The sequence below is a fragment of the Neltuma alba genome, unplaced genomic scaffold, assembly GCF_004799145.2.
Source record: "Neltuma alba isolate B1F8T4 unplaced genomic scaffold, ASM479914v2 tig00012845_pilon, whole genome shotgun sequence".
Lineage (NCBI taxonomy): Eukaryota > Viridiplantae > Streptophyta > Magnoliopsida > Fabales > Fabaceae > Neltuma > Neltuma alba.
Window position 1 is genome coordinate 44,386 of NW_021637232.1, and position 26,363 is coordinate 70,748.

Here is a 26,363-nt window from a genome sequence, read left to right on the forward strand (position 1 = left end):
TAGAGCATTAATATATATTTCCTTGAGTTTTGTCCCCATCATATGTCCTTATAATGGACATGTAACATAAGGAAGGTGAGTGGTAAGGCAAGTAAACAATTTCAATTCGAAGTCTTCTAATGTGAAATAAACTCAAAGGTTAAAAAACTGACTACGGATTGCATATTACTTAGAAACTAAGCTTTTGTTTGTCACACTTTGATCCTTGTCCCCGCTGCTGAATGACATGTTTGTTTTTAAGGATAGGCACAGATCCTAAATATTCATTGAAGTAAAACAGGTTAGAGCTGAGTGCTATTTGCAGCAGATGGGGCAAATGTGAATGAGTTTAACTAGTGGCCAAGAAATGAGATGAGTGGGTCAGATTGTAAGGTAGAGAGAGAGAGGACAGCAGAAGATGATTGGTGTGCTGGAAGGCAATTCAACATGTCTAGATTTATTTCATCATTTTAAATCAGTGCTTCGCTGGTTTGTTTATGGCCAACTTAGCAGGGTCGGCACATCCCACAAATGAAATGGTTCTGCGAAGTGGTGCACTATATCCTCTCCATTTGGTGGACAAAGAGTCACCAATTATCTCTAGTCTATATTTTATTCAATTGAGATGAGATCTTGCATATTCCCAATATGAATGGTCCAAAAATTGTTTAGTTTGGGAAGGAAGGTCCACAATGTCACGGATTGCCTGTCAGATTAGGGAGCCCGTGACCATTATGTTTTTCACAGAAACAAGACATGACACCGTGCACTGCCCTACTTCAATAACAATAATAATCATAATTGAGGTCAAGCTAAATCAAAGGGTTCTGGTCTGGGCATATAATAATGCAGTCCCTGTGGCATATTACATTAAATGACATTTCAGAACCAACAAAGAAAAGGCATACAATTCTTTTGATTTTTTTTTTTGGGTATAAGTCAAGAATATCCTCGAGTTACTTTAAACTTAAAACTAATCTCTATTAGGCCAAGAGCGTTAAAGTTAAAGTGCTTCCTATATAAATAATGTGCTTAATTCTTTTGATTATGTTAATACTAACTAGATCTTATATTTAAGATTAGATATCATATCTTTATTTTCTTTTGAGCCATATCAATCTGTATGATTTACTATCAAGTTGACTGGGGTGGTAGCTAAATGGTCATTCATCAGAAACGACATATATAGAAGTATCGTTCCTATTTGAACGACGGAGTGTATATATGTGTGTGTGCCATTGCAACATAAGCACGGTTCTGTTATCTTCGGCTCTCACTTTCAAATAACTGACGATTGCCCACAAGCTACCTAAATTAAACAGATCAATCAATCAATATGCCAATACATATTAAACAATTAGAATCCCTCACACCGTTGATAAAGTATAGGCAGTGAATTTTGTGGTTGGAGGAAAGTAAAAAGGAAAACCAGGTTTTGTGCTTGTGCGTGGGTGGGTGTTCTTTTGAGGGGGGAAAAAACGAGAGAATTACAATGAGATTTTAAGAAAGAAAAAAATTACAAAACACGCTCTAAAAATTGTCATTCTCTACTAGGTTGCTTAAAATATTATTCAGACTTTTTAGTAATTATTTTTTTTTTAGAATTTAATTATAGTTCTTCCAAAAAAAAACTTTGTCGTTTCCATTATTATTATTAAGGAAAAATTGACACCCCCTCTTGCATTTTATTGTAGTTACCCTTGTTTCTGGGGCTTTTCTTGGCCAGGATTTTGGGATTTTTTGTGTGTATAACTCACATTTATTTTTTGTGTTAATATAAAAAAGCAAGCTTTACTTAAATTGTAAAATGATTCTTGGAGATTTATTTGCATCCATGCTTTTATACTGGCAAACTAATTGATAATTAATTTATATAAAAATTCTTTACATGACATTTTATAACAATTACGTGTATCTTCGTGCATTGCAGGAAATTTTAAAAAAGAATATTATTTATCACTTGAGAATCATTTAACTTATTACACATATACATGTATTTATTCATATTGACTGGTGTCTGTACGCTTTTCTTCAATTTAAAATAGCGCTCATCTCCTCTATATTTATAGGATAGAGACAAAATGCTTTTTTTTTTGTCTCATTTATAGAACAAAAGAGAAATTTTTCAAATGAATGTATAACTTTTCCATTCTCTATTATAGTGTTGAGTTTGTTCTCATGAGATATAATACTACCTCCGGTCCTTAATATAAAATCCTGTTTAACTTTTATTTTGGTCCTAAATATAAGACCCTAATCCAATTTGTTTCTTATATTTATACATTTTTTTCCAAAGTAACCCTTCTAATAATGATAGTTATAATTAATACACTTGATTAGCAAGGATATTTTAGGAAAAACAACACCTATTTAGGACAAATAACTAACTCAACTTACTTCCTTAATCTCCTCAAATTAGTCAACTGGCTCTTATAATTAGAACCGGAGGTAGTATATATATACTACCTCTGGTCTTATTTATAAGACCTAGTTTATAGACTACAAATGAGGTCTTATAAATAGGACCAGAGGTAATATTAAATAAGAAAAAAGTTGAAAAGTTATTAAATTTTAAGGCAAAGTTAATGAAGTTAAAAAAATTTTTTGGTTCTGTATAAAACATGTTGGAAGTAACTTATAAATAAGAGAAGAAAAGTATATGGGTAACTCTGGTATACACTCATTATGTCACAAATTATTTGCATGGTTTAATTTAAATTAACTAACTTTACAGGGAAAAAAAGTTTAGAAATCTATTTAATGAAGTAAATTATCAGTTCTGTTTCAGTAAATTAGTGATATTCATCAATGGCAAAGCTCATTTGGAAAAAAATAAATTATTTTATCTTTTATTAGACCAAGAGTTATCCATGACGGATTCATCATCAGATTTTATGATAATATATAGTGAAATGTAATTCTTCCTAAATTTTAAAATTGAATCTCATTAACAATTATTAGAAGCTACACTTTGTTTATTTTTAAATTAGAGGAAGGGAACAAAATTAAACCGCTTAAAGCCTTAAACTAATGTACTGTAATTCTCTTTGTGTATCTATATCGTTATAAATTCTTAAATCGGTTACATCGTACTGCCCCGTGGAGGGAGTTAGAACTTGAATTCTTAAATTGACTCCCTCAAAAGAGGAAAAAAAAATTTTAAAAAAAAAACAAGAAACACTTGAATTAGTATTGCATGATAATAATTGAGAGATCAACACTAAAGAATTAAGAAAAGAATATAAAATTGAGGCAGGAGAAGATTCTCAGCAAAACTAGAGGGTAAAAAAAAAAAACAAGAAGAAAAACTAGCCAGAGGACTTAATTTCTGCCCGATGGGATTTGCACGATAATCAGAGTTAATTATAGACGTCAAAGCAGTCGTAGAATTGGTAAAGCAAAAGAACAAAAGAATATCTATTTCAAACCTAATGGATTGCTGAAACAAGCTAGGAGGGAGCAAAAATTAGGCACCGTTTGGATGCACTTGCAAATCATGGTTTGGAAGCCCAAACCATGGTTTGCACAAAATGCTATCCAAATACCCCCCTCAAAAACCAAAACCATGGTTTTGGGCCAAACCATAGTTTTGGAAAAAGCAAAAAATTTTTGCTTTTGGAGAAAAAAGGAAGAGCCTATAGGATATGTATCTTTTTATTTTTTTTATAAACATATTTTTTTATAAACATATTTAATCTTATATTTTATAAATATATATACATATTAATTATTTATTAATTATAGTATCTTATGTATTATTAATTATGTTAATAAAAAATATATTATTAACAATTTTATTCCTCTAAATTAAAATATATCATAAAATCTATTTTTTCTGTAATTATCATATTAACTTATTTCTTTTTTTTTAGTAATTTGTATATATAAAAAATGCTTCTGATAACAACTATCCAAACACTCTCACTTCTCAAAATCACTTTTTCATAAAATCTATTCTTCCCAGAATCTATTCTCCAGAATCACTTTTCCAAACCACGATTTGGTTTCATCCAAACACACCCTAAATAAGTGATCTGCCAGCAGAGATTCTTTGCATGGCATACAATGATCAGAGACTTGTAATCACTGACACACCACCCTCCTCAAAACTATCTCACTGAACTCTAAGCATCCACACATGGCGTCCCTACCTCTTTCTTGTGTTCCTAAAAATGCTAGTTTTTGGTCAATTCTTCAGAGTTCACGCACAGCCAAACACTGATGAGACAGACAAAGAACTTTTTCTCGAGTCCATCATCAGGAATCATTCTAGCTAGCATTTTAAGACGTGTGTGTGTGTAGGTTAACCAAAATTGAAAAATCGAGAAACTATCTCCGGTAGACACACACACACATATATATACTACTCCCTCCAATTCTTATTATAATACTACTTCCGGTTCTAATTATAAGAGTTAGTTGACTAATTTAAAGAAATTAAAGAAAGAAGTTAAATTAGTTATTTGCAATAAATATGTGTTGTCTTTTTTAAAATATTCTTACTAATTAAGTGTATTGGCTATAACTACCATTGTTAGGAAAACTATCTTGAAAAAAATACATAAATATGAGAGACAAAATGGATTGGAATCTTATATTTAGGATCAAAATAAAAATCAAATAAGATTTTATATTAGAGACTAGAGGTAGTATAAGCTTCATTGACGATGGCAAGTGATTAAGTGAAACGCTAGGTCTTTGTTTGCCTGATAGTTTTCTAATGGACTTCAACACACACACACACACACACATATATTTGTGGGAGAGAACTATATATATAAGCTATGGAACGGACATACTATGGTCGAGACCAATAGACTACTATATGAACTGGATTCAGCTCACTGTCAGTGCATGATAATTCATTAATTCCTACGAAAACTTCCACATATATCACTTTGCTTATAAATATCAAGTACGCATACGCAGTAGATCCACGAGACTCTTTGATGAGATTGAAAAGATAAGATTCTTAGCTTCTTTTCTCTTTATTTTATTTTTATTTTTATTTTGGCCAGAACATTCCTTTTCCGTATTGTTTGCAATTCATCGACAGGCTAAATATTGGGGTGTGTGTGTATGGAATTAATGGGGGAAAAAAACGTTACATTTGAGGTTAAATTATTCAAACGACCATATAATTAAGGAATATATAGGTTAATGTTATAAAAGTACTACCTCTTATCTCTAATATAAAAGCTAGCTAAGGATTGAGTTTAATTCTAAATATAAAACCTCAATTTATTTTGTCTCCCATCCTTATCATTTTTTCCTAACTATTTCTATTAATTGTATATGTTAAGAGAGTTTGTATGAAGGGGTAGTTTTAATACAAATGATATAAAAGAATATTTCAGGAAATAAGTACACATTTTTAACAAATAATTAATTTAACTAGTTTTTTTAATCTATTTAAATTAATTAAGTATATCTTATATCAAGCAATGAAGGTAGTAATATCTTTATCCAAGATTTAGAAACAAACAAAACTGAAAATAGTCTCATGCCAAATCCATGCAAGAGAAATTTTTTCACTGTATCATTTTCTTCGATCTTTGCAAACTCTTCATCTCATCATAACATATGATGCATGAAAATTAACCTCAAGGCAGACAAATACAATCTGTCCAAGATAAAACATTTAGTATTTTCTGCTCTCATAACAGCTAGTGTCTGCGTAAATCATATTAATTGTATACACTTGGTTTAAACCTTTCTTGTTTTACTTTATAAACTAGCTAGATATTATAACCCTGCAAGGAACGAGTAACATTAATTCAAATAAAAGACAAGTCATTAATTTATGTGACAAATTATAAGAGTCCTTGTGTCCCACATCAAATCAAGATATATAATACATGAAAAACGATACAGCTAGATCAGAAAAGAGGATATAAAAGGCGCAGCCCAATTCAGGTTAATCTCTGCAGTAGTCATAGTACAAGTCAGAAGCAGCCAATTTTTTTGAAGTAGATTCCTATAGAATTAATTATTATATACAAGATTAGATTAGATATATCAGATTGGATTCTTTTAATTTGTCTGAAGACAGAACTCCATAGTCAATCGCATGCTATTGTCCTCGTCCCTTGATGGAGAGAGGAAGTGCAAGTAGTGTTTCCACCTCGTACCACTGGTACTTAATTTGTCGAATAATAATATATAGTCACAGCCAAAATTTAATTCCAGATTGATTAAGAAAAGGTAAAGCGTAGAAAGAGTTGTGAATTAATCATGGTTATTAAGGTTCACATTGCAGAATATATATTCCCCATGTCCAGCGTTATATATAGCAGACAAGACTAAGCCGTAAAGCTTTAATTTCAGCAACAACTTAAAACCTATACAAGTTCTACAAATTAAATGAGGAAAGCAATAATGAAGAAAGTGGTCAGTTTCATATTAACTAATGATCTTAAAGAATTAAAAATATATATACATTCTTCAGTGCCAACCCCTACGTATCAAAATATATAAACATTACGAAAAGACAAGCAATACAAAACACAAATATATGGCTTTTATTACTTATGTTGTAAAGTACAGCCAGAGAAAACTACCTGAGAAAGCAGACACCTTGATATATTACTACTATTAAGGATTTTTTTGCTAGATAACATATACGGAACGGTAAAGATCCACACCGAAATAAGACTTGTATTTGGTCTGACTGATTTTAAGTTTTTAACTGCACACACCATCTTCTGAAAACAAGCAACCCCAATGACGACAAGAGGACACGATTAATCCCTTATTTCACTCGCTTTTTCTCATCCTAAAATTAGGCATACATATGTATGATGGCCGTGATTTTGTGAGTGATTATCCCAAAAGCTGCAATATCTTGGGAGAAAGATTATGATCACTTATCTCCAAACAAATACCCAAGAGAGGAATCTCCTCCAGGAACTGATTTGACTTTGGTGGAAGGGCGATCCTGAAATGGTGACAAGAAGTAAAAGATCATAATTATAATTAAGGTTGAAAATGGCATGTTTAAGTGAGGAAAACTTACAGTGGGGAAGGTTCCCGCATGTTGGCCATGAGCTCGGGAAAAAGCGTTGGAGACGTGTTGGGGATTTTGGCTTGAAGAAGGAGAAAGGGCAAGCTTATTGTGAAAGATCTGATCAGTGTTAGAAGGCATATCAATGCCATATGGTGGAAGTGACACTTTCTTTGAAGGAGCTGATTCCTTTGGCTGCTCCTCTGACCCAAACAGATACCCCAAAGAACTTTGTCCTCCGCCATAGCTTTCTCCTCTGCTCATCCTTCTCGATCCAGTTCCCTTCAATTAAGATCTCTCTGTCCTTGCAAATGTTATGTACCAAAGGGAATATAACCCTAATATGATCCTCTCTCTCTCTCTCTCTCTCTCTGTGTGTGAAACTAAATGGGTGTTAATGACAATACACCATACCTAATCCCTCATTATTGACAGTAAAAATTGCACTGTTACGTGAATAGGTTAAAGCAGCATATGTGGAAGAATCATCTCAGCTCATGGGCGAGAGAATTTTCCTAGCTTCTTACACGTTTTATCATGACACACAGATGGTTCCAACAAGTTCATGAGTCCTTTAATTTCATCCTCAAATAGTTAATCAAGAAGTGACGCTTTTCCACTTGGGGGAAAATGAACAGAAATTAGCCCCCCCCCCCCAATTTTTAATTGTTGTCGATCCCTCCAAGCAGGAAGGGGGAACAGAAAAGTATAAGGAAACATAGCAACAACAAGAATTCGTGCTCTTCAATTATAGAATTCTTTTTGTATCTGTCCAAAGTTATAAAGTATATATTTCCTAGCTAATATAAAGTTTTAAAATTATTTCATACCTAATGTTCAAATACGGCAGGCGGAAAGAGCTCGAGTTCTTCACACACACACAAAATCCTGGATTATATGCATATATAGGGAGCTATAGTTAGTCATGTCCTTTTGAATGTTAAATGGATTTTTAAGCAATGTTGTTTCATTTTTGGCACGTTAGTTAAAATTGTATAATTGATACATATTTATCATAACATGATTAAACTTTTTCAATTTATCAAATAATTATATTTCACTAGCTAACACTTAACCCCAAAATGGTAAATGTCAAATGATACCTAAAAGGTATCATCATGGCTATTATTTTCATTTTAATTATTTCATGCATTGAGTAATTTATCAGCTAATTGAGTTAATCTTGGCTTGACAGCATGTATTAACTGAAGTTGACCAGTGATCAGCTCATGTCTCCACCAACATACTCGCTCCATTCAAATGATTTTGATGGTTTTGCTTGAATAATTAACCTAAAAAATGCTAATCAATATAATTCAATAATTAACAAAAGATTCTTTCCTATACATTGTCTTTGTCATAACGCTGAAGCATAAACAATCACGTGATGATTAAAACAATATTTGTAATCAGATCGATAAAGTGTTATACCAATGTCCAATGTATACGAATATAACATAAGAATGCGCCAAGTCTCTATTGGTTTGCTTACTAATTAATAACTGAATCCTTTCTATATCGATTTAATTATTTTTGTTTAGTACGAATCCCTTGAAGTTTTTATGTCGTTAAAATCCATTCCAACGGCTCAAAACCACCGAATTAATGTAGCACTTCTCACTTGTGATTTTTAAATGTTATGCATATTAATCTGTTTTATTATATTTTAGTTTTGTACGTTATGGTTCATAAATAATTAATTATGATATGGCACCATACGCATATATAGTCTTTGAGTGGTAAGCAAATACTAAATTCCTCCCTGTAGTATCATCAAAAGACGTCCAGGTGAAGTTGCCGATCATGCAAGTTGGTAACTAAACGGTTTATTAAAAAGAACAGGGATCGGAGTTAACTAGGATGGACGGAGCAGGAAAGTCAGAATTGAATTGAGCATCGCTCGAAAAAAGTTAAAAGCAAGTAATATATGTGAAACTGTCAAATCCGTCTGGACAGGATGATGTGGAATGGGCCTAAATGGCATTATTAAGGTTGCCAATAACGGCAGTATTGCTTAAATATAATGGGGTTAAATCATAAAGATAACGCACTGTGGCTCTAATATAGCTGTGAGAATGAAGAGCACACAAAGTATGGAATAGTAACGTGGACCCAGTTCAGCAGTTCTTACTATTTCAAGTAAAGAGATAAGGAAACTATACTAATTAAGCAGAGTTGGGCGGGCAGGGTGGCTCTGGTAGGGCAAGAGAATCCAATAACAGTGAAACCATTGTCTTTGCCAGTTCATCAGATATATACATATATATTGCAGCAGTTGGTTGTAGCTGGTTTGAGAAACTAACACTTTACAGATTAGCCACAAAGATGACTCTGATTCTGTTGGAATGATCAAAATATTAACTGAGATGATCCTCTCAATAAGACTGACACGGGCAGGTCAGTATGACTCGTCACTGGCCCATGAGATGATCAATAATGTCTTGTCAACGGTATTCATCAGATAGGACGGTGGCTGGCAGGTTCAGCACCAACCGGCCTCTTTAGCGTGTATTTAATACTTGTTCCATTCTTAATATAATATTTATTTAATTAATTTAATTAAATTTAAAAAGTTATATCAGTTAATTAATCATAAAAAATATAATATATTTTTTATAAAACATCATAATCATCTTTCTTAATGTCTTTCTTTACTTAATTATAGTTAATGAAATATCTATAGGAATAATTTAGAAAAAATAAATAAATATGAGAAAGGCTAAAGCATACATTTGGTTCTTTAATTTTGTAGAAAATTTTAATTTGGTCCCTTAACTTTAAAAAGCATACATTTGGTCCTTTAACCTTAAAATCATTAGGCTTTAATGATGATTTTTTGTAACGATTATAGATGTTTTGAAAATCAAACTTAATATGTTAGTATTTGAAAATATTTTATCAATATTTAAGATCTTAATCTCATCATTTCTTAAAAAAATTTTAGAGTTAAAGGACTAAAAATATACTTTTTAAAGTTTAGAGACCAAATTAAAACCTTGTGCAAAGTTAAATGACCAAATGTGTACTTTAGCCTATGAGAAATAACTCTTATATTTAGGACTAAAATTGACTTAACAATTAGGTCTTATATTAAGGACCAGAACCTGAAGGAGTATAAGAACTAGTAAAATAATTTGAGTAGATTAAAAAAATTAGTTGAGTTAGTTATTTGTAATAAATAAGTATTATTTTTCCTAAAATACTTTTACTAATCAAGTGTATTGGCCACAACTATTAGTATTATAAGAATTATCTTGAAAAAAAATAGATAAATATAAAAGATAAAATAGACTGGGGTCTTATAGTTATGACCAAAATAACATTTAAACAAATTTTTATATTAAGGAGTAGAGGTAGTATAAAAAGAATAGGAAGAAAGTCAAATGATTAAGCCAAAACCTGAAAGAAGGACGTCCTTAATTAACCCAGCGAACAACAGACATGTACTAACCCCTAACTATGTGCTCGTATTTGAGAAGGGCTTTGAATTCAAAAGCAGACCTGATTAATGTGTACCACCTTTGTTGGACAATATGTATATGGGGGGACTATTAAAAGTGTAAAGTTGGGATGGAGGTGCCTTTTCCTTTGGTCTCAGCCTCACAAAGTTGGCGATGGGGTGGATGGTGTATTTAACTCCCTAATTAATTAAAATGATTCTTCCCTGATTAATATTCTCCCTCTCATTTCTCACTTGTGACCCTAGACTCACTCTTAACCGTGAGAGCTCAACTGTTTAGGTGAAACGTACTCATCTCTCATCTTTTGTTTCTTCATTTATTTATTTTAAATTTCATTTTATCTATGCCTCTCTCATAACTTTTTTTCTTTAGCACTCCAAGTTTATTTAAAAAAAAAACACTCAACGTGACTCGGAAGCTCTAAGTCCAAATGGCCTAGCTTTTGGGCCACTAACTTTTGCCACCAATAAAACACTTGCCGGGCTGAAAATGATATTACTTTTGGATTTTGCTTTTGGGCCGTGGAGAAAAGTTGGATCGTTAACTACATAAAATTTGCCGATTAGTATTTTGTGTGGTTTAACCATATATTCCACATAATTTCGTATATCACAAAGACGAGACATTGACGCGTACTTTATTATGATATGTATGATATGTATCATCTGTGATCAACAAATGCTCCCCACAGGATCAGTAGGGGTAACCCCCTTTGATCTAACAAGGTCAAATAGAAATTTGATAACTAATTTCCCTCGTCAATTTCTCTCCGCTTAATATTTTTGTCGATTTATTTTTAATAATTAAAATTCAAAACTATGCAGAAATATTGCTCTTTTAATTTTAATATAATTTACATTATAAAATATATTTTTAATGATAGTATTATATTTAGAATTGGAAAAATATTATGATATAGATATAATAAAAATATAGGTCGGTTAAAACAAATCTGTGACGGGGTAGAGCCACGTGGCGAAGGAAACGATACTTCGGGAATTTTCTTGCAGCTTCGTCAGCATCAGAAGACAGAAGTAGACTCATCCCGTCATCCGCCTGTATTAGTTGCCGGCTCTGCTTGCCCCAGGCTCCATCTCAATTTTTGTAAGTTTTTGGGCTTGTAAGTTTCATCTCTTTTCTTTCCCTCCTTTTATTTCAAATGCCTTCTTTTCACTCTCTGTGTTGTTTCATTTCGGCGTGAATTTATGCTCAATTTCTACTTCTCACCGAATGACAATTCTGTTTCATTTTCTTTTTCCGCTAGTTTGATTGTAGTTCCGCGGTATATATGCCTGTAACGTGTTATTAAATATGCTTTATATTTTATGCGCGTGAGATTGCAGAAGCAGCAGTACATTCACTGTGATCTATATGCGTGGCCCTTTGCTCTTGGCTACTAACAAGAAACTGAAGCAAATCTTGAAGGTTAAAGGATCAGGATCATGCGGTGAGTGCTATTACCATGTTTACTTAATAGATTCTGTTCTACTGTGCTTCCCTTGAGCAAGGGCAAGATGCAGGGGATGCAATCGCTACTGTGTGTGTGTGTGTGTGTATTATAATTAGAAAATAATTTGATGTTTGAAGCAGGTGTGATGGCGACTTTGCCTCCTAAGAAACAGGCGAACAATGAATTTAGCGAAGAGAAAACTATTACAAAAGAGAACACTGATCCTCTTGTAGCCTTCAGCAGACCCCCACCGTTTCCCCCAGATCTTGGACCATTAGTCGCTCTCACACTGTTAGGGACGTGGTTCAACGGTGACAACGATCGTAAATCTTGATCACAATTCACAGGTGGTATGACAAACTAATTTCTTGACAATCAATACTCGCTCATCACGAACTGTCTTTTATGCTGTGTTACTTAAAGAAAATCCTAGAAATGTAAACTGCGATGTTGTATATATAGCCGAACAATCGGGCAACAATGCTCCAAATCTTGATGTACCATCCTAGTAGTGGGTTGACAATGAGAGGTGCTATAAGTGTGGTGTAAATTTTTGTTATCATCTTCAGCACTTTATAATGACTGTTTAAGAACCCTGCAAAATATGGTAGCCATTGTTAATATGAATGCATACCCTGTGATGAATCTCTGGATTTTCTTTCGCTGATATTGTAAGTTTTCTTTGAAAATAGTGCTTGAAAGGAAGTAGAAAGATCTGAGAACGCTGACTTACACTCTGCTGCCCTTGGAAAATCATCGAATAATGAAGTCACAGTCTTCAGCAGAGTCTGTTTTTTTTAATGAGGTGGAACACCAGCGCATTCAGCAAATGTGAAAGGCAAAAAAATAAATAAATGAATAAATAAAACAAAAAAAAAACCAAGAGTTTAATAGTTAGCTACTCCAATTGCGAATCTGAAACACAAGTACTTTTGATACGGCGTTTCAATTTTTGATTGAAACAGCTTACCCTTGCGGACTTACCAGAACTATGCTTCCAGGTTTAATTGGCGATTCAATTAATACAACAGCCTTCCTGCGAATGGTTTTGTGGTGAGACTATGGTTATCGTAATGGAAGACAATTTTTTTTTATTGGTAGCATTGAGTTTGTTTTACTGTACTTGATAGTTAGTGTGTCTCCTCCTTTTGTGAACTCGAAAAAGGTGCAACCTCTGGTAAATGGGACCTGCGTACCTTTCCATTCTGCCATGTGTATAACACACAAATCTTCATAATTTGTTTAAAAATGATGAACAAGATATGACAAAACCGTAGGGAACAGATATCTGAGAAGAAATAAGACCTAGATGCCAAGTCGCAGTAGCAGTATTTCCATCTCCCTCGCATATATGGCCAACCTTGAATTTCACATTCTGACCCATGCTTGCAGTGAGCGTGTTGAAGAAGTTCATAACTTCCTGCAACATTCAGGGCAAAACTTAGAATATCTGGCGTAGTTAGAGAATGAGACGTAGCTCTATTTCCGGATACAAAATAAATTCAGAACACATTACGTACGCCTTTTCCATTGAAGGGTTTGAGAAAAGAGTAGTCGTCAAATTGAGCGTCCTTGGATATGCATTCACCTAGTTGTTGCAGATTTTTGTCATTGATGTTGGTGTAAAACTGCTTCACTTTTTCTGATGGAGACTCTGAAACTGACGAAGAGTCAGAGCTTAGGTCTAAGGCCTGGGGTGAAATCCTGGGGTTGTCCCAGAATAGGTGTTGCGTTTTTCTTTTGAAACTGACATTGTGTTGCTGTATATTAGTCTTGTGTAGACCAAAATTGCATGTTGTGTTGAAGGACAAAGACCTCGAGGCGAGCCTTGGAGTGATAATGTGGGACTTAACACCCTGGTTTGCTAGTGAAGTTGTGCCTGGGAATTTGAGCAGAGTGTCCATTTTGGTGCTGAAGCATAGCAACATGCTGGTAGTGAAAGATAATATATTGATGCCTTTGTGCTTGAAGGGAGGAAAGGAATGGTTGGTTTCTTCTAGCTGTAATCAAGGAATAGGTGCCTGGTTTGCTTGGCTGGGTGTTTGTGACTTTACGTGAAATCTAAGAATATTACCTTGAATCCATGAAGTTATTTGTTTCTTGGTCGCTTAATAGTCCTTCCAGTACAACAAAGTGAACGAACTGAATCATTTTCATTGCTCCATGCATACATATGTCCGTTGAAAGCACGTTACATAACGATATGAAGTTTCAATATATTCCTTTTTGACGCCAGTTATGCTTTGGATGAGACGCACATTCATGAGATTTAAACCAGTTGCTAACGATTTTTTGCCCGAAAGTTCCGGGAAAAAAAAACTCGTGATGATGTAGTTAGTTATCGGCAAACAAGTTATTAGTGTTCTCAAAATTGGAACGATATGACGCGCACAACTCGGAAATTGGACCAAAATAATAAAACATTTTTTTTTCACTTTTTCACTTTCATTGAATTTTTTTTTTAATTCGAGTAATATTACAATACAAAGTTCATTTATTCTTTATTTATTTTTTCAAAAAAGTATTTATCCACTTTAAAAATGTCATTGACAAATGAAAAGAGTGCAGACCGGAAAATTACACAAAACCAATAAGAAAAGTTTGTTATGAAAATGAAGGACTAAGGAGGAGTAGAGGATAAGGTCAAAAAAAAGGAGTAGTAGAGGAAAGTGGAAGCATCATTCACATGCTTTTCAATTTTCCTGGCATCTTTTCTCCATCATTTTTTGTTGGGCCAAAACCCCTTGCATACTTTCTCAAAGGCACCCGGACTTTATCTATATGTAGACAAAGGTTATCCAAAGGAGGACGTGCCAGAATCTTTTCACAAAGCTAGAGCCCAAAGAGTCAATGGGTCTAGGGTATTTGTCCATCTCCCTTCTTTTTCTCCATAGGATCATTTTAACTCGAGAAAGAACCCAACTTGAGGCCCCAGTAACACTCCTTGATCCATATTGCTGGTTTTTAGAGTCTCAAATTTGCTGCCGCTGCTTCATCATCATTATTCTGGAAACTTTATTTTATGTTATTAGCTTTTATAGGCGGTGCTTATTTCTAAATAGTCAAATAACTACGAGACAGCCGGTGTATAGATGTATAAATATATAGTATAGGCTCTAGGCTTAAAATTAACAAAGTTGACTTAAAAGGCATTTGTCTCCTATGCGCAGTTTTAAATCTATTATCTAAGCTCGCTCATTACGTGAGAGCCAATCTAATTCTGAACAACGAGGGAGATAATATATAAGATGCCAGTGCACAGTGGGTACATGTCCAGACAAACAAGAGACATGCCTGTTTGTCCCCACCTTAATATTATCTTACATGAATCGCTATATGATAACACAACGGTTCACTGGCAAGTGGCAAATGGATTGACAAGAAACTGCGAGGAATTGGTCACATGATTCATATTATGCAGTTAAATTTCCAAGTTCTGCTGGACGATTCTGCATATCGTGGGGTAAAGGTAAATAATTAAGTGCACTCTTATTATATACTGAACAATCCTCCCCGCGAATCGGCTTCTTCACCATGTGATAGCCTAATCATGACAATTTGCAGATAATGATAATACATATCCAAGTTTTGTTTGTCAATGGGGGGTCTCTGCAGTAACTCGTAATATTGTAGAGCCAACTTGTGATGATCCCTGCAACTGAGGACAAAGCTTTGAAGAATAACACGTCTTGTTCCCTCAGCCTCGTCCAGAATCTTGCACCAATTGTCCCCAACAAAACAACATCCCGAGAAATTAAAAATCTCCTCACCAGAAAGAAACATCCTCAAGGTCCACAACGTAACTCTCTGGACCACCTTCCACGCTCACGTGTTCATCTTTCCCGCCGCCACAGCCTCCAAAAATTTTTTATACGTATGTGTCACACAGATTTGGATGTGGATGCTCAACAAAGGAATCTTGTAGGATTGGAAACATGAGTTGGCATGCTTCCCAACCTCCATATTCCCTCTTGTGCCTCGAATATGAAATCTTTAAGTTGTCGTCAGCCAGAGGCAGGCATTGTAATTAGGATTACTGTTATATAAACTGAACCAAGTTCAGGTCTGTGGTATAATAGGATCAATCACAAAGATCAGATCAATTAAGTGAGAGAGATGAAGAACAGGGTGGGTCAGTTTCCAGAGTGGAAGAGGTTGAGAGGGGCGAGGCCACTTCCAAGGAGAGGGCAGATTAAATCAAAGATCGCTGCAAATGCTCTTCACTCCATCTTCTCTGTGCTTTCCAGAGCCTCTTCTTCGTCTCGCAGAAAAGCTTAGCACTTTTAACGTGTGTGTTCATATCCTCATCGTCCATTGTATTTTGGTGGGTCTTTTTTAGCTTTTGAGCATCAGTGTGGATTTTGATCATTTTTCTGGGATGCTTTTTTGTAACTACGGCACTGTTATAACCATGTAATGCGGTTCCGGGCATCAAAAGCCGCTTCTTTGGCTTTATATATGTGCTAATTCTTCCTGCGCATATGACGGAAAGTTGATGAGATCTGCACAATTTAAATACACTTATTAATGACTGAATACCGTTTGAAACTGGCCGTGGCTGAGCCCAAAAAGTGAAAAAAAATCTTCATAATTTTATTTATTATGTATATATACTAAGTCATGAAGGAAACTTGAGTAAGATCCATTAATGTCATTTAATTTCTTGGGGATACCCGATGATAAATTGTTAGTACTTACTACTTATAGACATCCGGATTGCGAACAAAACGGATGGCATTTGTTACTTGTGCAAAGGAAACAAAAAAATGCAGCTAAAAAATTATAATAAGTATGCATATTTTATAATAGGGACGTATTTACTTGCTCTGTTTATATCTCAACAAAGTATTAAATGTTTTGTTTCTTATTTTGGCCTTTATTTTTGCGTTTGTCAAAAGGAGCATCTAACAACTTCATCTTATTTATAGTGCATTCGGTGCATTATTGATGTTATTTTCCTAATTCATCCCGCACTTATTGATATTATTTTCTAGTTACATTTAGTACTCTAATATTTAGAGACACTGAATGCATTATAAATAATATTAAGGTATTAAAAGTATTAGAAAAATAATATCAGAGTACTTGATACATCAGAAATAAGATTAGAAGGCAAGATGTACATAAAAAAATAATATTAAGATGTTACATGTTATTTTAGCCTTTATTAATGGTCGAATAGTATTTACTTAAAGAACACTAGGGGCAATTACAAAAGTAACGGATGGATTGGTTTTCAGGAGTATTTAATGATTTTCTTGGCTGATGTAGAAAATGTCTTGGTGACCCTTTTTGTAATACGAAGGAAGTACTAATAAATTATCAATCATCAATTAAACAAAAAGTAAACAAACATTTAACCTTGAGCAAAAAGATAAAGATTATTTTTTATTGTTCTGATCTTGATCCTACGCCCCACGATGAGTAGAACATCTTTATTTCTTTTATTTTCTTTAAGCAGCACCAAATGTGAAAAATCATGGAACGCCCATGGTGCCTAAATGGCGTCAGGTTAAATACATCTAAGAATATAATTGAATTGGTCCGTTCCCAACTTTAGAATGCCATGCCCGAAATAATCAGGTCAATTGAGTAGGCCTATCAACATTGTATAATTTAGGTAAAAGTCCACTGTTGTTGGGTGAAGGCCAGAAGAGCCCATAGATCTGGGAAAAAAAATTAAAATTTAAAAAAAAAATATATTCTTATAATTGATGAATTTTTTAAAAAATCTAAATAAAACAGATGCCGCTGTTTCGTGTCTACGGACCATAGGGGTTCTTGCTTTCATAAATCTCAACTTGAATTTCCAATAATGGAAAAATTTGTTATACCCGCTTCAGTCCTAAATATTCTTCCGATCTTTAATATAAGACATATTTAATTAATTTGATTAGATTAAAAAAATTAGATAAGTTACTTAATTATAAAAAATATGATGTATTTTTTTTAAACACTATAATCATCTTCCATGAAATCATCTCTCCTTTTTCTACTTGATTATAGTTGAGAGAATATCTATAGGGATAATTTAAAAAAATTAATAAATATGAGAAATATGTCTTATATTTAGGATCAAAATCAACTCAATAATTAGGTCTTACGTTAAGGACGAGAGGAGTATAAAACAACTTTATCAACAAACATAATTTGATTATAACTATAAAGGTTTTGATCTACTTCTTTTTTATTTAACACTCTCGTTAGTTTATAATTTTTCTGATCCTCTCTGTCTCCTGCGTTTGATATACTCATCAAATGAAGCGTATTTAAGAAAAAGATTAACATTATCTTTACAGTGTTTTACGAACTAAAAATTTTTAGGCGAACTAAAATAATACTCCTCCAATCCATAATATAATACTTAATTATTAAATTAATTTTAATTCCAAATATAAGACTATTTTTTATATTTATAAATTTTTTTAAATTATCTTATAGATACTCTTTCAACCATAATCATGTAAATAACAGAGGAAAGATATTTAAAAAAATGATTATAGTGTTTTAAAAAACATATTTTATATTTTTTATAATTAACTAACTTACTTAACTTTCTTAATCTAATCTAATTAGTTAGATAAGTCTTATATCAAGGAGTATCAAATTTTAGAAACAAAAATAAAAATAAAATCAAACTTGGGATGATAAGTATTAACCCAAAAAGAAGCAATCCACAATTTTACACAATACTAATAGTCAAAATATTGTCCTAATTAATCTCTTTAATAACCAAATCTTATATTTATATCACATTGCACTGGCCACCGTACAATATTATTTGTTAATATAACACTCAGATCAGTAATTACCAACCATCCATTTTTTGAATTCTAATAAATGGTTGAGGATGAAATGCGGACGGTCGTCAGATCTAACACGCTATCACTTTGTTTTAAATTACTTGTGAGAAAATATAGTAGTATTTAACGCTCTCCTTGATAAAGGCAAAAGTAGAAGACTTTATCTATCTAATATTTCTTTTCGTATTAGAGAAACTCTTTCACGCGACAAATAATAAGGACCAGAGTAATATAAGTCACTCATAGGGTCATTAATAAGCTTTTTCTAATTTTATTCTTAATAATTCAATAAATGCAAAAAAAGATGAAATAAGTAGGTGGAAGAAAACATAAAACATATTGTTGACGCCTTTTTTTAGTGAGAGCAAATGTAAAAAAAAAAAAAAATCAATATAATGTACTTCTTCGGTCCTTAATATAATGTCTATTTAACTAATTTGATTAGATTAAGAAAGTTGGGTAAATTAGTTAAATATAAGAAATGTGACACATTTTTCCTAAAACATTATAATCATTTTTCTTAATGCCTCATCTTCCTCTTTTATTCAATTATGGTTGAGGGAATATCTATAGGGGTAATTTAGATAAAATTGATAAATATGAGATATGAGTATTATATTTATGACTAAAACTAATCCAATAACTGGATCCTATATTAAAGACCGGAGAAATATTTTTTAATGTACAAGTTTAAAATATAAAAAACTCATAAATAAGAAGAGAGTGATGCATCTTGCAAATTGTGTGCTAATAATGCCGTGGAGTGTGGAGGCCCGTTTGTAGCAAAGTCGTTATGGGCCCGGTTCTGCAACACCGCTTCTTCTTGTGTTCCCCACAAGTCACTTTACGACAAAGTATCTACCTAATGCACCTCTTAACCGTGTGTCGGCGGTGTACTTCCTCTAATCCCATCCTTTTCATCCTACACCCAACACACCATCTCTTCCCGTTTTATTTTCACTATCTCTGTCGCTGAAATATGGTAATATTACCCCTATCTAATCCACAAATATAAAACCTCAATATACATATCTCTTAAATTTATAATACTTTATTCAAAGTATTTTTATTGAGTGCATATATTAAGAGAAGTTTCAAGTAATTCTAATACACATAATTAAATAACAGAGACATATTTATTATAAATAATTAAATTAACTAAATTTCTTAATATCAGGAATGGGAGGGAGGTGGTATTTAGTACTTCAGACGTATGCTATTCTGATAGGCCTGCTGTGCGTAGAGCACTGCCTCTTTGTATTAAAAAAAAATAGAGAGCTTCCTGCTTATAGTAAGATACTCAACCTCCTGGATCCGCCTCGGCCGAGCTTAAATTATCAGGATATATTGGGTGGAACAACAATATGGTAATGTTACCAGGATCAGATTGGGTGTTGAATCGGTCAGCGTGTTGCTTTCAAGATAGTGATCAGACCAATCTCAGTTAACAAACTCTGATAATGGGGTGGAATTTTCACAATATTTTATAATTTAACTAAAATTGTTGAAATTAAGTATTTTCTGTAAATATTTACGAGGATATAATTTCTAAAACAGTTATTTTTGATCATATATATATATATATGCACACACACGCACACACACTTAAAAATGAAGCATGATTTGTTAAAATCATAATATATAACGTGTAAAGAATTTGACAGGCTGCAAATAATACAACTCCCTTTCAGATATCATGCATAAAAAAAAGCATTATAACATTAAAAACATTTATATGAAAAATTATAATATTTTTTTTAAATGGGAGGAAACGGGACGGGACATGAGACTAAAGCCCTGTCCCATCCCGTGATGCGGGTGTGTTTGGATTGGTATTAGGCAGAACTGACTTCTAGTCTAACTGATTCTTGTAACTGAAATTAGAGTAGAAGTTAGTTAGTGTAATGCGATTTATGTTTAGACAATTGCTTATAAAAAGTCAGTTGAAAAGGTTAAAAGTTATTTAGATGATTAAATAAAAAAAATGAGTTCAGTTATAAAAATCTATGAGAAAACGTGAAACTGAAGTTTGAAATGGAAAAGTCATATCTTCCTCTATTGAGTCCAATTGAAATTGAAAGCCACAAGTTAGTTGGACTTTTGGCCCCATCCAAATAACTATTTGGTCATAAATAAATCACAAACTGCAGTTTCATGTTTTTCTATGGATTTTTTTCATTTCAAACGATAATCCAAACATACTCCGCTTCTTCTCTCGTTTCCCCGTTAATCACTCAATGGCATTAGAATTTGCTACAAAGTATCTGCCTGTGTCCCTCTTAACCGTGTCGGCATGTGTACTTGCTCCAATCCTATCCTTTTCATCCTACCCCCAACACACCACCTTTTCCTCTTTTATTTTCATTATCTGTGTCCCTAAAATATGAAAATACTACCTCCATCCAATTATAAGTTCAGAACTTCAAGACACTGACCTTCTAAATTTATAATACTTTGTTCAAAGTATTTTAACTGAGTGCACGTATTAAGAGAAAGTCCCAAATCGAGCAATAATTCTAATACACATGATTAAATAACATAAAAACTCACTTGTTATAAATAATTAAATTAATTAAACTTTTTAATATCAGGAACGGGAGGGAGGCGGTATTTAGTATTTCAGACATATTCTATTCTGACGAGCCTGCTGAGCGTAGGGCACTGCCTCTTTGTATTAAAGAAATAGGGAGCTTCCTGCTTATAGTAAGATACTCAATCTCCTGGATCCGCCTGAGCAGAGCTTAATTAAGCGAGTGTCTTTTTATACGGAGACAACTCTTTCAGACTACCTTTTAATCCCTCACTGTTCACGATTCACGAACCAAATAAATCTTCAATTCTCTGATTCTACGTGCACAGGGACGAAAGCCCAAAATGGAATTAACTTGGCATTAATCAACAGGAGTAATCCACTTGATCATAGCATTGGACGGAGGGAGGGCCCTCACAATTTGCCGTGCACATTACAAGTCCGAACCCAACGTGGTTGAGGTGCTGGATTTGTAATTACAAAACCAAATCACTGGGATCATTCATTTATTTAGTTCACTTTATGAAAACACCGCTTTTTGTAATTACCAAATCCTATTCACAAACAAACATACATCGCATTAGCTGTTATCTGCTAATAACTGGTTGTCTATATATCAACGTCTGTGAAGGTTGACAATGACATCATACAAAAGGGAAATTATTGCCATCCCCGTTCAAGGGGTTCCCTATTACCACAACTAACCTCTAATTTACTATCCAAAACTGGTAAAATTGTCTCCCATACGCTCTTCTGTTATTAGTATTACTCTTCGCTGAAAAAAACACTAGTCCTTTTTTTTTTTTTAATGAAGGGAAGATAAATTCGGGGGGGACCACATCGAATAAGTGCGATCCAATGATACAAGCGTATTTGCGAAGAAGCTACAACCGCAGGGAGGGAGACGAGGTGAGATATTAATCATCCACACCCACCGGTTTTGGACCATTGGATTCGGGGGGGTGTTGATTACGTACACAAGGGGGGACAAAGTGGTCCGCCTGTCATTCCCCATTGCGAGGGACCCTCTTCTTTTGACAGAATCCAGGATTCATACACGTGCCGGCAAACGACACTCACATATGCTCGTCCTCACGCTATAACTATCCCGCCAATTTTTTTTTAATATATTAGAGAAACCGTATTATAATTTTCTACCACTCAAGATTTGTTAAAAGAGAGTGTGAGACTTGGCACCTGTAGGCTTCGGCTATATGCATGCTCTCTCTCTCTCTCTATCGCCTTTACCTGTCTGCAACTACAGCTGCCATCTCCTTCGCTTCTTCCTTCATCTTGCTCGCCCTTTCTTTCTCTTACTTCCATTGTATTGTTTTCGCTCTGATCTCACTCCTCTGTTCACATTTCTTTTTCTGAATGGAGGTCGCCTTCGTTGTATTTTGTGCCCCCTTCTATCGGATCTGGCTCTCGTCAATCTGGTAGTTCTTACCAAAATTTAGGGCTTTTCAGCAATGCATTTGTTCTGATTTCTTCTTTTTCTTCCTCTTTATACGAAGAATTCACTGAAGATTTGAGATACTCGGGAAATGAAAGCGACCCAGAAAGATTCGCAAAAGTTAATTTGGGATGAGACGAGAAGCCCCTCCGCTTCCCCTATGGCAGGAGCTGCCACGCATTCGCGAACCTTACCCAAGCTGCTTGTGTGGCTCATCCTCTTCGTTTCTGTCACCTATATTGTTTACACGCTCAAGCTCGTTTCCACATCACGCGCTTGCGATGATGGACCCTTCTCTACCGACCGCCTCTCTTCATCCTCTGCCGCCACGCTTAACACTGTGCCCAGAATCAGAATCAATGTCACTGCCTCCAGGCCGATTCGAAATCCAACGTCCATAGCTGTGAGTCGAGAATCTCAAGAAATCAACAACCAAACGGAGCTCCGCCACGTGGTGTTCGGAATTGCCGCCTCCGCTAAGCTCTGGCATCAAAGAAAGAACTACATCAAGCTGTGGTATAAGCCCAAGGAAATGAGGGGCATAGTGTGGCTCGATGAACGAGTTAAGACCTATGACAACGATGGCCTCCCGCCGATTAAGATATCTGGTGACACTTCAAATTTCCCCTACAAGAACCGGCAAGGTCACCGGTCCGCTATTCGGATCTCTCGCATTGTCTCCGAGACTCTACGATTGGGGCTTAAGGATGTGAGATGGTTCGTGATGGGGGACGATGACACCGTTTTCGTCACCGACAACCTCCTCAGGGTTTTAAGGAAATACGATCACAACCAATTCTATTACATTGGTAGCTTATCGGAAAGCCATCTGCAAAACATCTTCTTTTCGTATAACATGGCGTATGGCGGTGGCGGCTTCGCCATTAGCTACCCATTGGCCAAAGCTCTGGTGAAAATGCAGGACCGCTGTATTCACAGGTATCCAGGACTCTACGGCTCCGATGACCGAATGCAAGCGTGTATGGCCGAACTCGGTGTTCCACTCACCAAAGAAGTCGGTTTTCACCAGGTCAGGTTCCTTGCTACGCTCTCATCTGCTTCTGTTATTGTCACTCTGTTTCTCTATCATTATTGAATGACTAATTTTACTCAACTATTGTCGGCCATGTTTGTGTGCATCTCTTTGATTTGCCTTATTCGTAATTTCATTCCCTAATACAGTGTTGGCTTTTACGGTCTTAGTGACCCTTGTACGGTGGTTAAAGCTAGAACTTTCCATTTCAATGTTACTCTCCTTACTGGTATTTTGTCCCTATACGACGAGTGTAAGCAATGGCGTTGTGTCGGTGGATTTTGCGATCAATTTATTTTGGTTTTTCTTAAAGCAAAAGACTTCTCTCTTCCGCAATTAATTTCTCTATAGTGGAATTTAATTATTCTCTGTCTCCTTGCTGGTGCTGTTCAATGTTAAAGAAAATGCGGATTCATCTTGTGCGAATAATTTCCTAAACAGACAATAATAAAAACAAACATTGAGGTCCGTCTTTTATGACACATTGACACCCGCTGCATTCCTCTTTTGTATGGGAAAAAATTGAGGCGAAACGTTACCATTTTTTAACTGTGAACCGTGAAAGGCATTTTGTGGACTCTGTATGCTTTACTGATAACCTTACGCTTCAAAATGACTGAGGAGAGGAATGGACTTAGCAGGGGTCCTGTCTAAGTCTTACATGTTGGTGAAAGTTCTATTTCACTTTCCTTAGTGAAACCTCGCAGCTTATTTGGAGGGGGATTGAACCAGGTTTGGATCCTCTCGAAATGCAAGATTTATGATGTGCAAGAAATCATTAGGTTTTCTTCAAAATATGTCTACTTATATGCTTCAGTTAGTAATACCTTTTAGAAAATTCAATAAAACAGATATACTAGTTCCTGAAATCAATTTTTTTGATGTTGAACATTTGACCCGCCAGCGAACGTCATTGCATAGACTCCCACATTTTTGTGAATGGTTGGAGGGAATGCTCTGTCCTGTTGGGCCCCTTATCTCTCAAACGACATGAGTATGAAGAATTTTGCTTTGTTACATAATTATTGGCGTGCTATAACTCCATTTGCCGTAGATAGTTAAGTGTTCTAGATTTGGACTTTCACAATTCAGGTCTTTTATTTGTTCCTTGTGCCCTTGTAGCCGCGGAAAGGGAACATAAAACGATGATGGTTTATGTCTTGCCTCCTAATGCATTGGTAACTTCTTGTGCTCAGGCATGAAGAATTGAAATATAATCATGCTGTCATTGACCCCTCGGTGGTCTCTGAGAGGGGGAACTCTGTTGTTCTTCTTTTGTTTGCTCAATGAACTAATAAAATGGAGCTGCAGTTTTTTTCTTTTTCAAAACCATAATTAATGTAGTCATGCTTGGTGATGTCTTAGTTTTACTACTAACATGTACTTCTTGTTTAATTGAAACCAGTATGATGTGTACGGGAACCTGTTTGGGCTTCTTGCAGCTCATCCTGTGACCCCACTTGTTTCACTGCACCACCTTGATGTTGTTGAGCCAATCTTCCCCAATGTGACTCGATTGGAAGCCCTTAAACGGCTTACTGTACCAATGAAGTTGGACTCAGCAGGTCTGATACAGCAATCCATCTGCTATGACAAAAAAAGAAGCTGGACCATATCAGTTTCATGGGGTTTTGCTGTCCAAATCTTTCGTGGTGTGTTTTCACCACGGGAGATAGAAATGCCTTCGAGAACATTCTTAAATTGGTACAGAAGAGCGGATTACACTGCCTATGCATTCAACACGCGCCCGGTTAGCCGAAACCCATGCCAAAAGCCTTTTGTGTTTTACTTTTCAAAGGCAAAATTCAATTCTACAAAGCAGCAGATAGTGAGTGAATATGATCGGCATCGTGTCCCCCACCCTGAATGCAGGTGGAAGATGATTGATCCTTCGACTTTTGACAAGGTGGAGGTATATAAGAAGCCTGATCCTTATCTCTGGAATAGAGTAAGTACTCACAGCTTGATGAATGTCTATGGATTTGGAGTTTTCTTTGTTTTGAATCTTGGTGGTGGAATTGGTCAGAGATTGATGCGGATCGGTTTTGCGTCTGTTTTTTGCAGGCTCCCAGGAGGAACTGTTGCAGGGTGATGAAGTCAAAGAAGTCAGGAACAATGGTAATAGATGTGGGTGTATGTAGGGAAGGGGAGGTCAGTGAAATCTTGTGATGACTACTCTATTAATAGGAAAATCTTTTTTTTTTTTTTCCTTGTTTAGATCCTTAGCTATTTGTTTATTTTTTGTTCCTCAAAGTCGAGTCAGCAAAAAATTTTGCAAATTTTCCTCCGGTTAAGTCAACTGCCACGCATTATTTAAAAGGAGAGATTGGGGGGGAAGGTCAATGTACAAAAGATTTGTAGTTTAAACAGTTCTATTATATTGACTCCCATAAGTTTAATTTAATTTGTAATTTTATTACACCATCTCCTCTGAGGAGGGAGGCTATTTTTAAACTGGTGAGTGGTGAGCACATAAAACTGGTCTGTGATTCTGAACTGTTGTGCTTTCCATGTTTGGACTGTGAATACAGTGAACTCTGTAGGGGGGGATATTGCTGTCATTTTGAAGGAAAGGTAAATGATTGAATTTGATGCAACAATTAGAGGGGTCCGCATTCAGGCCAAAAAAAAAAAAAAAATTAGAGGGGTCC

The 26,363-nt window shown here is 34.8% G+C and overlaps 4 protein-coding genes across 5 annotated transcripts; 2 read left to right on the forward strand and 2 right to left on the reverse strand.

The window, feature by feature from the left end:
- Positions 1-6,579: 6,579 nt before the first annotated feature.
- Positions 6,580-7,269, reverse strand: LOC114731778 (protein SPIRAL1-like 5). Its single transcript, XM_028919035.1, has 2 exons — positions 6,995-7,269; positions 6,580-6,916 (listed from the first exon to the last, which is right to left on the reverse strand). Exons 1-2 carry the CDS (start codon positions 7,244-7,246, stop codon positions 6,842-6,844), a joined length of 327 nt encoding a protein of 108 aa, XP_028774868.1. The 5' UTR covers positions 7,247-7,269; the 3' UTR covers positions 6,580-6,841.
- Positions 7,270-11,431: 4,162 nt separating this feature from the next.
- Positions 11,432-12,310, forward strand: LOC114731779 (uncharacterized). Its single transcript, XM_028919036.1, has 3 exons — positions 11,432-11,547; positions 11,787-11,890; positions 12,034-12,310. The coding sequence occupies exons 2-3, from the start codon at positions 11,815-11,817 to the stop codon at positions 12,225-12,227; spliced, it is 270 nt and encodes an 89-aa protein (XP_028774869.1). The 5' UTR covers positions 11,432-11,547; positions 11,787-11,814; the 3' UTR covers positions 12,228-12,310.
- LOC114731777 (uncharacterized) lies at positions 12,225-14,116 on the reverse strand. The gene is made up of 6 exons (XM_028919034.1): positions 13,414-14,116; positions 13,199-13,313; positions 13,017-13,098; positions 12,878-12,929; positions 12,627-12,681; positions 12,225-12,488 (listed from the first exon to the last, which is right to left on the reverse strand). Exons 1-6 carry the CDS (start codon positions 13,819-13,821, stop codon positions 12,307-12,309), a joined length of 894 nt encoding a protein of 297 aa, XP_028774867.1. The 5' UTR covers positions 13,822-14,116; the 3' UTR covers positions 12,225-12,306.
- An 8,328-nt stretch (positions 14,117-22,444) lies between these two features.
- LOC114731776 (uncharacterized) lies at positions 22,445-25,895 on the forward strand. 2 transcript variants are annotated; one of them, XR_003738932.1, is made up of 4 exons: positions 22,445-23,709; positions 25,118-25,462; positions 25,585-25,660; positions 25,777-25,877. XR_003738932.1 is itself a non-coding variant. In XM_028919032.1 (3 exons), the coding sequence occupies exons 1-3, from the start codon at positions 22,771-22,773 to the stop codon at positions 25,879-25,881; spliced, it is 1,587 nt and encodes a 528-aa protein (XP_028774865.1). In that variant the 3' UTR covers positions 25,882-25,895. The 2 variants fall into 2 exon arrangements, 1 of the variants encoding a protein (XP_028774865.1); XM_028919032.1 differs by having other exon boundaries at positions 22,771-23,709; positions 25,118-25,660; positions 25,777-25,895.
- Positions 25,896-26,363: the final 468 nt, after the last annotated feature.